Below are 16,117 nucleotides of genomic sequence, written 5' to 3'. Positions count from 1 at the left end.
CCTGTATCTCTTGTTAACGAACAAGAATCAATTTTTAACTATAAAAATAAATGAAATTTTAATAAAATAATCAATTTACTCTTTTAATAGCTATTTTGTTATTTTTAAGTAGATGCGATAAAATTCAGTTGAATCTTAATATAATGATCAGCATGCGAGAGTGTATCTGAATAGATGCTTTTGATAATGAAGGAGCCCACAAGGCCCAAAGGCCTCATGATTTCCTAGGACCGGAAACGCTTATACATCGGATTTACCGTCTACAAACTACTTTTACTCTATAATGATAAAAATTCCTCAAACCCTATCCTAAGTAGTGTTTCTCACTTGCTGTCGCCGTTATCGGAATCAAAAGGAATCAGCTTCGATTTCCGAATCGGGAAAAAAATGGTGAAGGGACGCCAAGGAGAGCGAGTCAGGTGCCCTTTGAATTTGATCTCTTCGTTTTCTCTTTTAAAACCTAATTTTTTTATAATTTACATTTTGAGATATGGAATATAGTTTTAAGATTTAATTCAATCTTTTCCTTTTCCATTTTTTTTAACTTCCTTATTGCAGACTCTATGTAAGAGGAACTATCTTGGGTTACAAGAGGTAATAAGAATTTAACCTTTTTTATTGCCTTTATTGTATTTTTGTTCTGTTGGTTTTAAGCTGTTCCTTTTTTGTGGAATTAGTGAATTTTCTTAAGGAACTTGAATATTTAGTTATATGTATGAGAAATTTTAGCTGAGTTAATGTGCCAAAAATGGAGTTGAAGGTTTATTATTATTCATTTTTATTAAAAAAAAGAGAGAGAGTTATAGTCTGGATATAGGAAGAATTGTAGACTTCTGGATTCAAATTCCGGACTTTCTGGGTGCCACCTTGAGAGGATGATTACATGAATTATTTGAGCTAAGCATCGGGTTTTGGAGTTTTCATTTCGGATTTAATTGGTACGAAATTGAGTAACAGGAAATTTATTTGCAGAAGTAAGGTTTTTGTTGGCTATGCTCTATAGAGTCAGGCCAGTAACTAGTTTTTGTAGACTGAATTTACAGTTTGGGGGAATAGTGTGATTGAAAATCTAGGATTGCTTCAGGGGACAAAAAGTAATTACTTTTGTCAACCAAAATCAGGGTTTAGGGTCTTCTAGCGTATATGAATGTATATATTGTTTTTGGATTTGGTTTTGTTTGTTTTGAAATTTGGATTGTTGCTTAAATTTGTTTTGGGTGGTGGGTGTCAGGTCAAAATCAAACCAGTATCCAAACACTTCATTGATCCAGATTGAGGGAGTTACCACTAAGGAGGAAGTAGCTTGGTATGCCGGCAAGCGAATGGCGTATATTTACAAAGCTAAGGTGAAGAAGAATGGCTCGCACTATCGCTGCATTTGGGGAAAGGTTACTAGACCTCACGGTAATAGTGGTGTCGTTCGTGCTAAGTTCAAGTCTAATCTTCCCCCCAAATCTATGGTAAGCATGTTATATTGTTTTTATCTAATGGCATTCTTTCTATATATTGTACGTTTGATCTTATATGTATCTTTTGATTCCGTTGCAGGGAGATAGAGTCCGAGTCTTCATGTACCCCAGCAATATATAAGGTAATGTTGACTTCCAGTTTGTGATCTTTCTTAGTTTTTTTGTGGGTTCATGAGTTTTCCGTTTTTATCTGTTTAATTCCAGTAGTATGAGAGGAACCTGTGTTCAGTTTAATGGTTTAACTTTGTCTGAAGATTAGCTACTTGATGAACAAGTTAATTTTTTGCATTTTAATTGTCAGATCAATTCATTGCTCCTTCCTTGTGTCTTTATGACAGTTTTAGTTTTCATCTCCATTTTTAGCCCTTTGACCCTGTCTGCAATTTTAAACTTTAACTTCTGTAAAGATTCACATATTCTTCTTGTTTCAACTTTCAAGTCCTTGTGATTATTCATTATGAGACCCCTACATTGACTGCATGACATAATTCAGCTCTACTGATTTTTTGATGCTGTAGCTTTTGTTGCTTCCTATGTTGCTTCCTATGTTGCTTTGACACTTCATTTTTATACATGTATCCATGTACAATGCTTATCTGGATATAGGTACGAGGATATAATCCTTCTAAAGACACTCCAAATATATGGAAAAACTTCAAAAAATTAACCATTCGTGTTCCAACTCATCATTTTCTTGAAGTACTTGTGTTATGGGGCAATAAAAATATGATCAATTAAAAAATCGAACATACTCCGTGTCCAACTCTTCATTTTTTTTAAAGTACTATGTCCAATGCATTTCTGTATAAATATAGATAAGGATATAATCTTCAATGGACCCTCCAAATGCGAGGAAAGACTTTAAAAAGTTAAAACATACCAGTGTCCAACTCTTCATTATTTAGAAGCACCGATGTCCAATGTATAACCGGATGTGGGTATAAGAGCTACCAAATACATGGCAAAACTTAAAAAAATTTGAACAAACTGTTATTGAATTCACATTTGTATTCAAGTAACATACTTAGCTACTATGTGTTTCCAATCTTGTTTGTCGCTACAGTTGATACGACCTTTCATCTTTTTTTACCTAAGTTCGTTATTTAGATCGTCATATTAGGCTTGCCCTATTATTATATACTGATATTGAGATGTTCTACCAAAATGGAATCTACCTAGTGGAAACATGTAGGTAACTTTTTTTTTTTAACACTATCCTCTTTGAACTATAATATTATAGCTACAAATGCTTGTTCGTCCTCTTGTAATTTCGCAATTTTATTCTTTCTTTGCAGTTGTCTAAATGCCCGGTGCTCGATCGATGACTCGAGTGATTCTATCTTTTCTCTCCGTCTGTCAAAATGTTGTGTGTTTTTGAGGCCATTTTTTTCTTCATTAGGATGATAGGGTTATCAAAGATTTTCCAGTAATTAATTTTCGATGATTGAAGTTTTTGGTAATCAATCATTTATGGAATTGAATAGCAAAGATTGTTCTACTTGAGCATCTTCTTTCTTCTGTTAGGTTAAATTACTCGACATTGCATGGAGTTAGAACCGTTGTCCTCTCTGGTTTGGAGGTTACCGTTGAGCCATATATATATTATTTTATTGAACTGAAAATGGGGCATAAATTAGCAATATATGCTGATTTTGGAAGATAACGGGGAAATAGGTGGTTTTTCCGATATTTAGGTAAATAGATTGATTTTGTAGAGAGGAACAAAAAACGCGTTTTGTAGGAAGCGTTTCTTTTTGATGTGTCCGAAAGTGCGTTTTCTTTAATTACTTGACTCATTACCTTCTTTGGTTGGTCAGATGGTTAAATGTTAGTAATTTTGTTTCGGATTCAATTCTTTTCCTACTCACATTTATATTTTTTATTTCATGTTGTTTGAAATTTTTTTTTTAAATTTCTAGTAAATATATTGTTTTTAAGTTTCTAATTCATTTATTTTAATTAATAATTATTTTATTTATATAAATAAAATAATAAAATGTAATTATATAACAAAACTGTATAATATTAATAAACATTTAATTTTGATTATAAAATATTAGAAATTATCCAAAAATTTATTTATTGAAATAGCATTTATAACAGTTCTGAGTTAACCTGAAGATCTTTAATGCCCTTGATATGATATATGTAAGTGTACATATAAAGATAGGCGAAGCTGTTTTAATGGAACGAAGTAGGTTATTTATAACACGTCCATTTCATGCATTTAAGTTTGACTAAAAGCTTTGGTTGAGTCTTAGTTCGATTAATTGGTATCGTCATTGTTGTCAGTACATAAAGTTGTGAGTTTGAGTGTACTTAAGTATATTATATTTCTATTTAAAAATTAAGGAAGGTTGTGAATAGTTTTAGGTATTATATTAAAAAGTCAATATAATAAGAATTTATAATGAAATTAATGTTTAAAAATTTGGTGTATTTGAAAAAAAATTAATTATTTTAAAAAATTGACATTTTTTTCAAATTTACCTGAAAATGGGGTGTCGGCTCCGGTATTTTGGACATGTTATTAAGACATAAATATTATTGGTCCAGTTCATGCATGTGATTTTAGTCAACTAAAATGCATGCAAGTGGACATGTGTTAATAAATGACCTACATTAAGATAGCTTCACCTAACTTTATATGTACACTTACATATATATTATTTCAATAAATAATTTTTAGATAAATTTTAAAATTATACTTAAATTTTGTGTGGATTATAAATTTTATTTGGGTGTATTTTTGAATGTGTATAATATAATCTAAATTAAAATTTTATATAGATAATCGTATCAAATTAAAAGTTTATATATCAAATTGTATATTGAATTATTCTACATTGCTTTTTTTTTTTGACATTTCAAATACAGTTACAATTATCATTGAAGGTACAAATGATGCATTCAATTTAATTATAGCACACGATTGAAACGTGCGAGTAACATTCTAAATAATCTTTTGCATCGATAATTATATCATCGAAAAAATTCTTACATTTTGTAAACTAAACTTCCCCTCAAAGTCAAAGTTTGTACACAAAGAATATGAGATAACAAAACAAAATTCATCCATGGTATACGTACCTATTGTGATCGAAAACTCACACATCATAACTGTGCATTATGAAACTCAAATATGAGTACTCAAAAATCCAATACTTCTATCTTAATCAAGAATGCCAAGAGTTCATTAACCCTAATAAATACTTTTTTATACGGTGCTTAAATTAGTCATAAAACCTCCTCTCTTATATATTAAAAATAATATTCCTTTAAGCACGTTTGAATCATATCATCTTTATTTTTTTATGGATAAATATCGAGTTATACATGAACTTTGATTTTGTGCAATTTTATACAAAGAATTTTGATTTGATTCAATTTTATAAATCACTAACAACATTATCAAATTAGTACTATTTTATGTTGGTGTATTATATAAATAATTATATTAAATCCAATATGAAAATAAATGAATGTATTCATTTCTTTAAATGTGTACAACTGAATCAAAATTAAAGTTTCATGTATACATATGAATCACGATTTAAGTTTTAGATGTATAATTATACTAAATCAAAGTTCATATATCAAATTACACATTAAACTAAAAATCATATATATATTTGATATTTATCCTTCCTTTTATATAATATTTATAATAACAATAATATCAACAGAAGTAAAACATAATAAATACATTATAAGTAAAGGCATGCATGTTGCAATTAATTTATGGATTAATCAATCAAGTCCATTTTTTTTCATGGATATCACATTAACATTTGCCGGTTTTTTTTATTTTTTAAAATTCAGTCCCTCTAGAAAATTTCAAACTTGTTCCAAGTCTACTTCTACCATCCATTCCCCACTACCACTTTGACCTTTCTAGCAAACCCAAACAAATGAAAACAAAAACAAAAATAACTTACCTGCATTGATTCAATCAATAAGCAATAATATATATATATATATATATATATATATATAAAATAAAATAAATAATAACACAAACGCGTTTACTTCCTCTCTTGTATAATCCTTTTATTAATCTCTCTTCGTTTTCTCAGAGAATTTTGCAGAGAGGCAGCCAATCCATAGCTATTTTCATAACATTAAAGCTTTACTTTTTCTGTCCTTTTTTTTTTTTTAGTTTAACTTTTAATTTTTCTTCTCTCTGGGTTTCATTGATATTGTAATGAGAAACTTGAATCAGATCCATGGGAGCTAGTTCCATCAAATCATCTCAAAAGAACCCATTTTTCACACCAAAAACACCCATAATTTCCCAAGCTCCACCCAGATCCATCTTCAGATAATCCCAATTTCCTTTTCTATTAAAAACCCATTTTTTCTTCATCTAAATTAAGACACCCAGATCCTCAAAACCCAAAAAGAAACCATGAAAAACCAATCGAAAATGTTCACGATCGGGCTAGTATCAGCCTGGTACTCTTCCAACATAGGTGTCTTGTTGTTAAACAAGTATTTACTAAGCAATTACGGTTTCAAATACCCAATCTTCTTAACCATGTGTCACATGACAGCTTGTTCTTTGTTAAGCTACATCGCAATTGCATGGATGAAGATGGTTCCAATGCAGACCATTCGATCTAGGGTTCAGTTTTTCAAGATCACGACTTTGAGTTTAGTCTTTTGCGTATCGGTGGTGTTTGGGAATATTTCTTTGAGGTATTTGCCGGTTAGTTTCAATCAGGCTGTCGGTGCTACGACACCGTTTTTCACTGCGGTTTTCGCTTACTTGATGACATTGAAGAGGGAAGGTTGGCTTACTTATATTACTCTAGTCCCTGTTGTTACTGGGGTTATCATTGCCAGTGGGGTATGTATTTTACTCTCTTCTTTTTTTTTTTAAGCAAATTTTTAGCTTTCTTTGTGGAATGGGTTGGCTTTATTTTGTTGGTTTGATGTGATTGATTGAAGATTTGATTGGAAATTGGGTTTGTTTTACCATGTTAAAATTTATATTGGTTTGTCTGATAACTTTGTAAATGGTAGCTTGTGTTGTTCACAATTGGATTCTTTTTGCTATTGGAACTTGTGGAAATGCCCAACTTTTTAGCATAATTTGGATGTTTTGTCGATAACAATGATGATTGTTCGTGGATTGTATTTCATCTTTTGTTGGTTTCGAATGGATGATTAAGTCTTTAACTCTGATATGAAAACCTTGGTTGTTTATGGTTCATCAATGGTTAGTGTATATACTTTCTATTTCCTCATTTTCCCATGCATTTCACATATTGTATGTTTTGGTGTGCAGTCTGAAATTCAATGATACTCGGACTCAGGTCTAACTATTGGATATGGGTGTATGTACAACACGTGAATTCTTTTTTTTAAGTATTTGGAGGTTGTTAGAGGATCCTATCCTCGTACCATGTTTGGATACCTGTTCAATACAGGTGTTGGACGCCGATACTTGAAAAGAAAATGAAAAATCGAAGTAACATAGCTGGAATTTTCCCCTCTACTTGATTTGAAAAAACCCTTCAAATTTCTTCCATTTTACGTTTTATAGATTTAAATCGTGTTCTGCATTAATCACGTTGTATTTCATTTGCTTAATCCGCTTCCGGATTCTTATTTTTCATTATTGTTGCATATAGGGTGAACCGAGTTTCCATCTATTTGGGTTTATCATGTGCATTTCAGCTACGGCTGCACGAGCTCTCAAGTCAGTTTTACAAGGAATTTTGCTTTCATCCGAAGGGTGAGGAATATTTATGCCTTGGCATTGACATTTATGGTTGATGGCATAATTTTTAATTTTTTCCGTATATTTGCTTTTGTTCAGAGACTGGGAATTGTCACTGAAAATTTCTTGTAATTCTATTTTTTCTAGAGAGAAGCTGAATTCCATGAACCTCCTCCTTTACATGGCTCCGATAGCTGTTGTATTTCTACTTCCGGCAACACTCATTATGGAGGAAAATGTGGTGGGTATAACCCTTGCCCTTGCCCGAGATGATGTCAAGATCATATGGTATCTACTATTCAATTCAGCATTAGCATACTTTGTGAATTTGACCAACTTTTTGGTCACGAAACACACCAGCGCCCTAACTTTGCAGGTATGGCATGCGTCAGCTTTTTAGGAGTTTAACTACATTTCTTTCGCATCTTCTCTTTGAAAAATAAGGATGGATTCTTTAAATCTTTTATCTGATATGGAGTTAAATTAAAATAAGGATGGATTCGAACAAGACGGTGATTTAGAGGTCTTTAATGCTTCAAACTGTGATGATTATGATAGCATGCATCTTTTAGTTGTTTATTAGCATCATAGTTACTACAATGGTTACTTTTTTACGAAATCGAATTAACACAAGTACACTTATCACCCGTCGTCTTTCAGTTGTTCATATAACAAACGCAGTTCCTAGTAAATGCAAGAGACATCAAATACTGTGACATTTGTTCTTGCAGGTTCTAGGAAACGCAAAAGGAGCTGTAGCTGTTGTGGTTTCGATTTTAATTTTTAGAAATCCAGTTTCCGTTACTGGGATGCTCGGTTATACCCTCACGGTCTTCGGGGTTATACTCTACAGTGAAGCCAAGAAACGAAGCAAATGAGACATCATCCTGGGATTACGGTATTGGTTGTGATTGTGATATATTTTAGTGCAAGGATATCAACAATGTTCAAAGAGGCAAAGTTTCGGTAGCATACAATGCTGCGGATTTGTATGCTGCGGATTTTGCGCCATAGATTCCTATAATTTTCCCATGGAAACCTGGGAAGCTGCTTTTTCTTTTGTATCGGCAACAGCTGCGGGATTTTAGTCAAAAATTAGAGGAAATACCATTTTCTGTTCATTCTTTCAGGAGAAAAAAAGGTTGTAGAATTGGTCTTTATACATTGTTTAGATTTCCCATATTTCATTAATTAATGGAAAAGAAAACTCGTAAAATTTACCATTCTATTGTTTATCGTGTTAAATAGTCTTTGTACGTATGGAATTATGGATGTATGACTGTCATGCAATGCGAGTATGATGAGTATCCACAATCTGCATTATTAAACCTACCGCTTCCTACAAGTATGATGGCCATGCAATGTGAGAATGTCATTTCTTTTCAGAGAAGTATTCATGTCATAACGATGGTCATGCAATGAGGATGATAAGAATCCATAATTTGTTAATCCTTTACGTTCACAAAGTAATAAAAACTATGGTGGTGTTTTTTTTTTCTTGCTCGTATCAAAGGTTACATGTATGCATGTTATCACTAAGCATGATATCATTAAACCTACCATTTCCTATAACATCTTCACATCCTAAATCTTAGACACCGACCAGACTCCAGAGATTTACACAAAAAAGGTTATGTGCAAGTCTGTGTCTTCGCTTCTTTGAGATTTAGTTTCATCAATTTCTATTACCTCTTTTGGCTTGACCTGGATCCCACATCATCTCCAACTTTATGGCTCAGTTTAATCATCGATTTCAATCATCTCTGCCTTTGATTTTGTCTCCTCTACCTTTTAAGTTCACTTCCCTCTTTAGGCTTGACATCGGGTCTATTCTCTGCTTGCTGATAGATTACAAGCCAGGGAGGTCAAGTTGGGATCATCCTGGTGCTTGTTCCAGGCTTTTTCAAACTGTAGACCTTTGCATCTGCAATTACAAGGAACAAAACAAGGATTAGGGCCAGGGAAAGCAGATGGTTTAGAAAATGCTCATCATATTTTGACTGTGACTTACTGCTGAAGCATGATTAGTAGATTACGAATATCAGTTCGAATTGTTTCACGTGCCTTTCTCAGTGCTGCTTCTTTGAATAATACCACAAGTTCATCTAGCAATCTGAAAAATGGGGATGCAAACAAGGTTGAAAACCATTGAGAAAGAAGCCAGGAAGTAGCGTCAATAGAATAAGACACAGTTTTTAACTGGTGAATTTATAGAATCCTCATCAAACTGGAGTTCACAACGAACGTATGTTGAAGGAAGAGGACAATAACAGGGTTTGATAGAACAATTTCAAACAAAGGATCAGAACGAGCCTATACGACTTTTATCAAGTCACAAAAAAAGCTTCAAATGATTGAAATTCCTAAAATAAGACAGCATTAAGAAAATATCCATTTTATTTGCTTTTTCTTTTATCATCTGAATCATCATTAAGCACCGTGTTATTACAAGCTTCTTAATACGCCATTAAAAATTATTTTTAGAAAAAAACCAATATTTTGTTCCATTGAACAGTAAAACAACCCAAGTGTAAATCAAGTGCAAACCTGAGGTATAGGTACTTAGTTTACCTTTCAACGTATGGTGTATGCCGTAACCATGTTAACCGGACAACTGTTTGAACTCGTTTGAGAACCTGCAGAACATTGAGAGTATAAAAGATAGATTCATTCCCAGTTCATTCCCCTAACTTCCCTAAGATGCCAGCACCTGCTAATTACATATTAATTTGAAGCAGGAGCAAGAATATGCAATAATCTTACCAGTAAAATAGTTTCATCATCATCAACATGCATCCACTGAAAGAATAGTGGGAAAATACGCCTAATATGGGCTAATATTAGAAGGCCAATAGAATTGAAGATTGGCTCAATAAGTTTAAGCCAAGCAATACGTCGCTCCTTATTCCTTGGCTGCCGCTCCAAATGGCTCAACATCTCATTCAGCATCTTCTCAAACCTATGTAAAAGGCAAATGAAAAATTAAAACTAGCCAACACTAAGTCCAGTACAACTGCAACTAAACTATGAAGCATATATGAGATGTGAATGAAGAAAAGCCAGCTACAAGTATCAAGAAACAACAATCAAAAGCAGCAGAATGATGCTAAATTAACATTACAAGAAAAAGATCAGAAATTGATCAAAACCAGCAATCAATCTTCTGAAGTGAAAAGCAGAAGAACTTCATGACTAAGACCAAGCATATAGCCTCATTCCCAGACCCTAAAGTCCCTTCTTGCAACCCAATTGGTCGATTGACACAACATAAACATTCTCATCATAGTTCCCGGTTAAGACATTTGAGTCCACTATTATTCATTCCATCATTATCATGCACAAAATTTCCCCTGCCTATAAAATTATGTGAAGAGAAATTGTAACATATTAAGAGCTTGCTGAACTTATTCAATGAAAACAATCAAGGTGCTGAGGATAAAAAGGAAACAAGTATAACACGTGATATGGAGATGATCTCGTATCATAAGAGCATACTAAAATCAACCAACTAATATAATTAAGAGAGGGAAAAAAACAAGTATTCCACGAGTTATGGAGATTATGTTGTGTCATAAGAGCACATAAAATTTTGTTAACAAACACAACCAAAATGATAAAAGAGACAAAGAAAACAATTATACTGCAAGCTACAAGGATGATTAAGCATCATCAGAACATACTAAACTTAGTTAACAAACACAATCAAGAAGCTTAAGTGACGAAGAAAACAAGTATATACCCCAAGCCACTGATTATTTTGCTTCATATGAGCATGCTAAACTTAGTTAACAAGCACAATCAAGACACTTAATAGACAAAGAAACAAGGTCAAAATGCTAAAGAGACAACGAAAATAACTATACACAAGCTACAGGAATTAACTTGAGTAATAAGAGCATACTGAACTTGGTTAATAAATACGATCAAGATGCTAAAGAAACAAAGAAGGCATGTATACCACAAACTACGGGGATTGTCTCTTTGAATACAAGTAACGAGTAGCACTGACATCTCCACAACATATTGCCATATCTCATCATCAGAAGCAATGTTCTGGCAGCAAGCATCAAGAATCACATCTCCATACGAATCAAGCTCCACTGCTTTCACATTTTTTGCTACATGTATAAAGCTAATCATCCCCTGCCCCTGAACATAATCCATGCCAAAATAATTTCAAGAGTTTATATCACTTAAATTTATATATCACAAAATTAAAATTACGAAGTCGCTTACTTTCACCTCCGGCGACCAGTGATCGAGACAAGTTAACGCACAAGGAACAACCAAAATTATCATTTTACCCAAATCTGGATATTCAATCTACAAAAAAAAGAGTACACAGATAAACGTTAAAATTAAAAAATTAAAAAAAGAAGAAAGAAATATGTGAATCTGAGAACATTAAATTTAAAATTTGTTAAATACCTGAGAAACAAACCATCTAAATTGATAAGCAGCCAAAATGGCGAAACCTACGGGAGCCCTAGCCGACGCTGCGGAAAATTCGTCGGTTTCATCACTCTTGTCAATCGAGCTCTCCTTAATCTTGTCCTTCAAAACTGGTAAGATTTCCGGCATTAATTCCCCCGCCAAATTTCTCTTCTCATGGCCAGGAAGGGCGTCGATGTAAGCTTGGGAAAGGTCGGAAAAGGCGATTTCCGCGGCGGTCGAAAGTTGGCTGGGGATCCATGTGAGAAGCTCGTGAGTGGAACAACGAGAAGAGGAGAGTAATGCGCAAGCTAAGGCAAAGTCTTTGACTGGTGATTCAATTGAGAGAAGAGATTCGAGCGTTGATTTTAGGGAGATTGTTGAGGTTTCTTGAGGAGTATATGGCGTTTTCGAGAGCGAGTCGAGGATTGGCTTCCTTAATCTGAAAAACAGTAACGGAAATGTTTAAATTAAATGAGAAAAAGAAAGCAAAGCGAGGAGAAAAGAGAGCTTACTGAGAGAGATGGCTATGGAGGTCGGGGAGTGAGTTCGACATTTCCAGAATGTGTTGAACTCGGGTTTGCTTTCGAATCGTGAGTTCGACGTAAGAGGTTGAATCCGAGTTTTTGGTGGTAGTTTTTTATGATCAACTTTAAAAAATTATAAAATAATTATTAAAATATTTAAAAGTTTTTATTGAACCCGTTTAACTACACGATGAATCAATATTATCGATGACATTAGATCTAGGTTGATTTTAAAAAAAAATGTTTAAGTTTTAATTCACAAATTCAATTGGTATAGGTTGTATGAATAGAGTGACTTAAATCCATTTTATTATTATATCAAAACACTATTTTTCAATGTCCATTTAAGTTATCTAGTGAGATCGAACATAATCTATTATTTATTTTTAAATAATAATCATAAAATGTGGTAATATTTGTTGAAAATATTCAATGTGATGCCTCGACTTAAACTATCAATTTACATATTATTATAGCACCTAGAGTTAATACCTTTAGTAAATACTAAACTAATAAATGAAAATTCTACACTTAGAAAACTTATTTTTCCAAATCATCGAGAAAAACTAAAAGAAAAAAAACATGAATAAAAATTAAATTTAAAACACATAACTAAACCTAAACCACATAAGGTTAATAAAAAAAGAGAAAATATTAAATTTAGGTTAAAAAAAAAGAATGTCATATTTTTCAAAACTTTACATTACAACTTATGTGAACATAGTTCCAACATGATGATAGCGAACAGGGTTCTTTATTGCCAAGTAGTATATCTAACATTTTTATTATTTATAAAAATATTCATTCGAAATGAGCCAAATTTGGATTGCATAAAAAATCTTGCACAGAGTCCTGTTACAACATTCACTTCTACTTAGATCAATCAAATACCAAGGCCTCAAATAAACGGAGAGAAACCCAACTTCTTTCTTCCCGGTTCCCCTCCCGAGCATAAATCCAAGAAATCAATAAGAAAACACACCGGCAAACATGGGAATAGACGAAGAACATGAAATAGGTATTCAAGCTTCAGGAACGGATGCAGCGGCACGCTTGATTGATGCGGATTTGATAAGATGATTGTAGCTTCCTTTCTCCTTGAAGAGCTGGGAAAAGTGATGTTTGCAGTACAAAATGCCTTCAAGTGCTGCATAATTTGATGGACTCAAAGAGCAGCCACCATGAGAGCACTTGAAACATGATTTGTGGTAAGACTGTCCTTCTACAGTTACCTGTCGAAAATACGGGAAAAAGAACCCACATTTTAGCTTGGTGTATGGACGACTTGAGCACATTAATACGCATTTCAATAAAGTCCAAAGCAGATATAGTTACAGAAGTAGAGCTTGGAATTTTCAAGACATTAGTTGTGAGAAAATCTCAAAAGTTTAACCTCCCTCTTCATAAAACCTTACTCCGAAATACATGATGACTGAAGCATTGATAGAAACCATTGTCCACTATCAAAATGCTTCAAGCTCTACGATAGTCAAACCATAACAAAACAAAGAATCACTTATAAAGTGACAACATTACTAATCCTATCAGAGCAGTTATTACTTCAGATGGAACTTGGAGAACACAAAATCTAATTATACCTCTCGTTTGGAAGAGATGATCTTCCAAATGCATGAAAAATTGAACATACTTATGTCGCACATATAGTCATATCTGGTACTCAAACCCAAGTCCGGGTAACAAAGGACAGACAACCCAAAATTAAACTCTCGCAACTACAGAAAAGATACATTTCTCACAAAAATGACTTATTGGGATCTAGGAACTCTTACCTTCTCAAGTGGATATGCAGTTTTGCCACAAGTAGCACATTTTTCGACTGTCCCGGAAAACATGCTGGCAGCTTTGCTTGGTGATCTCGTCTGAAATTGAAACAAGTAATTCAGAATTAGCAAGAACATCCAATAACCTATCAAACCCTATTGTTACACAAATCGAATCATCAAACACATGCAGTTCATGCATCAGAAATTTACCAGCTCGGGAGTTAACTTCTCAGCTGCCTTTGCAGCTGTTGACAATAAAATTAATGGCAAATTAAACTCACAAAACAAAACAACTAAGAAATCAAGTAAGCGATTTTATCCGGCAAGATCATAAGGAACATACACGATTGGAAATTCTTGTTGAAGTTACCCGTCTCCTTGAAGAGTTGCTCGAAATGAGGCTTGCAGTAAAGAACACCTTCCATTGAGGAGTAATTAGCCAACTGAATAACATACAAGACAAGATGCTAGGTTAGGAGCAGAAACTTCATTAAAATTCAATAAACAAAGTTGGTCAAAACATAATCTATTATGTGATCCGAGCCTCGAAAATTACACATTCTCTCTAAAGTGTATAAAATAGAAAATTCTTTTGTACTAAACCATAGTATGATAACAATAATGTCTAGGTCACTCCTTAATACATCTTTGAAGTACTCATATCAACATATTTGGAGATGATTATGGACACATGACCCTCCAAATATATAGAAAAACATACCTATATCTAATACTCACACCCGAGTCCGAGGCAGCATAACTAAAAGCTAATATTAAATGCAATAAATGGCAAGAGATACAGCATATTCCATTTGCTTTAAACCTAGTCAATGTACAAAAACAAGCATGTTCACTAGTTTTTCATCTATATCAACAAATGATTGAAAGTAATAATAGAGATATATGCTCATACCCAAATCCGAGTAACATAAGTAAAAGCTACTAAATGCAATAAATGGCAATAGATGCATCATATCCCATGGTCAATGTACAAAACAAGCATTGTAAACTATTTTTTCATCCATACCAACCAAAAGTGATTAATAAAACGCAACCTTTAGTGTCCCTTTGCAATGACTGCACTTGAAGCAAGATTTATGGTAAGGAACTCCATCTGCAGACAAAAGTTCAACTGGATAAACAGTCTTCTCACAAGCCTTGCATTTCTGTTGGGTACCAATAAATGACATGGCTCGAATGTGCTTTGGTCAAAACAAATCGTACTGTTCTTTATCTAGTTCCACGGATCAACTTTAATTCGATTTCTTCTCTTATATTTGCCTATATTAACTGCTCAAAGATGTTAAGAAACAAACAACCAAAAACACAATTCAGAATCAGATTATGTCAAATTTACAACTTCAAATCAGTTTATTCTTCAGTAATTTTGGTCTAAAGGTAACATAAATTGCAATCGATAAAGCCATTATTGCCTAGCTAACGCTTCATATTTCTTAGCAATGTCTCAAAATCACGTCCAATACATATTCGGATATGGGTATTCGGATACACATGCACCCGAATCTACGAGGCTAAACCTTTACATTAGTTTTTGCAGAGAACGCAATATATATATATATATATATAACCTCAGACACTTGATAAACTTGAGTTCATTCTCATTTTATTTTCCTAGCATCCTCAAAACCCCCGATCTGGGACTTAAAAATTAACAAGAAAAGAAATGAACCAAGCAAAATCCAGTGAGTCGATCTAATTTGAGAAAGAAATGATGAAAAGATAGTAACATAAAGCAAACAGAAATGGGTTAAAATTGAAAGTTGAAAGGGAAATTAAAAAGAATGTACCTTTGATAGAAGAAGAAGAAGAAGAAGAAGAAGGCCTGGATTTATGAAAGAAAGAAGAAATAAACGTAAAATGAGAGTATAAAAAGGAGTGAAAAGGGCTTATGGGGTTTGAAAGACCAAAAATGAAGGGAGTGTAAAAGAGGAAGTGGGAGATTGTGTACTTTTTGCAGCGAACAGATGCTGTAGACGTGTATTATATGATGATGGTGGAGGAGGAAGAGAGAGAATGTCGAAAGAGAGTGAATTTTATTCCATTTTTTGATACGATAACCTTATTTATTATTTTATTTATGTATTTATTATTATAATATTGAATTGAAGGCATAAGCATCAATTCATTGTATAATGATTAAAATCTTATTGTTTTATAAAT

General features: G+C 33.2%; 4 protein-coding genes across 5 annotated transcripts; 2 read left to right on the top strand and 2 right to left on the bottom strand.

Moving 5' to 3' along the window:
* Positions 1 to 255: 255 nt before the first annotated feature.
* On the top strand, positions 256 to 2,967 carry LOC105772746 (60S ribosomal protein L35a-1). Of its 2 annotated transcripts, XM_012594170.2 has the most exons (5): positions 256 to 419; positions 559 to 594; positions 1,232 to 1,460; positions 1,549 to 1,591; positions 2,765 to 2,967. In XM_012594170.2, exons 1-4 carry the CDS (start codon positions 388 to 390, stop codon positions 1,588 to 1,590), a joined length of 339 nt encoding a protein of 112 aa, XP_012449624.1. In that variant the 5' UTR covers positions 256 to 387; the 3' UTR covers position 1,591; positions 2,765 to 2,967. The 2 variants fall into 2 exon arrangements, with proteins under 2 accessions (XP_012449624.1, XP_052487878.1); XM_052631918.1 differs by lacking the exon at positions 2,765 to 2,967 and having other exon boundaries at positions 1,549 to 1,786.
* A 2,519-nt stretch (positions 2,968 to 5,486) lies between these two features.
* Positions 5,487 to 8,422, top strand: LOC105772744 (probable sugar phosphate/phosphate translocator At3g11320). Its single transcript, XM_012594168.2, has 4 exons — positions 5,487 to 6,318; positions 7,106 to 7,209; positions 7,342 to 7,570; positions 7,926 to 8,422. Exons 1-4 carry the CDS (start codon positions 5,878 to 5,880, stop codon positions 8,070 to 8,072), a joined length of 921 nt encoding a protein of 306 aa, XP_012449622.1. The 5' UTR covers positions 5,487 to 5,877; the 3' UTR covers positions 8,073 to 8,422.
* Positions 8,423 to 8,619: 197 nt separating this feature from the next.
* LOC105772743 (uncharacterized protein At2g39910) lies at positions 8,620 to 12,286 on the bottom strand. The gene is made up of 8 exons (XM_012594167.2): positions 12,141 to 12,286; positions 11,623 to 12,067; positions 11,431 to 11,517; positions 11,153 to 11,343; positions 9,958 to 10,153; positions 9,766 to 9,830; positions 9,206 to 9,307; positions 8,620 to 9,118 (listed from the first exon to the last, which is right to left on the bottom strand). Exons 1-8 carry the CDS (start codon positions 12,179 to 12,181, stop codon positions 9,022 to 9,024), a joined length of 1,224 nt encoding a protein of 407 aa, XP_012449621.1. The 5' UTR covers positions 12,182 to 12,286; the 3' UTR covers positions 8,620 to 9,021.
* A 666-nt stretch (positions 12,287 to 12,952) lies between these two features.
* Positions 12,953 to 15,981, bottom strand: LOC105772745 (LIM domain-containing protein WLIM2b). The gene is made up of 6 exons (XM_012594169.2): positions 15,745 to 15,981; positions 14,992 to 15,226; positions 14,280 to 14,379; positions 14,147 to 14,181; positions 13,943 to 14,032; positions 12,953 to 13,384 (listed from the first exon to the last, which is right to left on the bottom strand). Exons 2-6 carry the CDS (start codon positions 15,124 to 15,126, stop codon positions 13,175 to 13,177), a joined length of 570 nt encoding a protein of 189 aa, XP_012449623.1. The 5' UTR covers positions 15,127 to 15,226; positions 15,745 to 15,981; the 3' UTR covers positions 12,953 to 13,174.
* Positions 15,982 to 16,117: the final 136 nt, after the last annotated feature.

Source organism: Gossypium raimondii, chromosome 6 (genome assembly GCF_025698545.1).
Source record: "Gossypium raimondii isolate GPD5lz chromosome 6, ASM2569854v1, whole genome shotgun sequence".
Lineage (NCBI taxonomy): Eukaryota > Viridiplantae > Streptophyta > Magnoliopsida > Malvales > Malvaceae > Gossypium > Gossypium raimondii.
The sequence above is the reverse complement of the archived record's forward strand: the minus strand, read 5'-3'. Positions and strand labels throughout refer to the sequence as shown.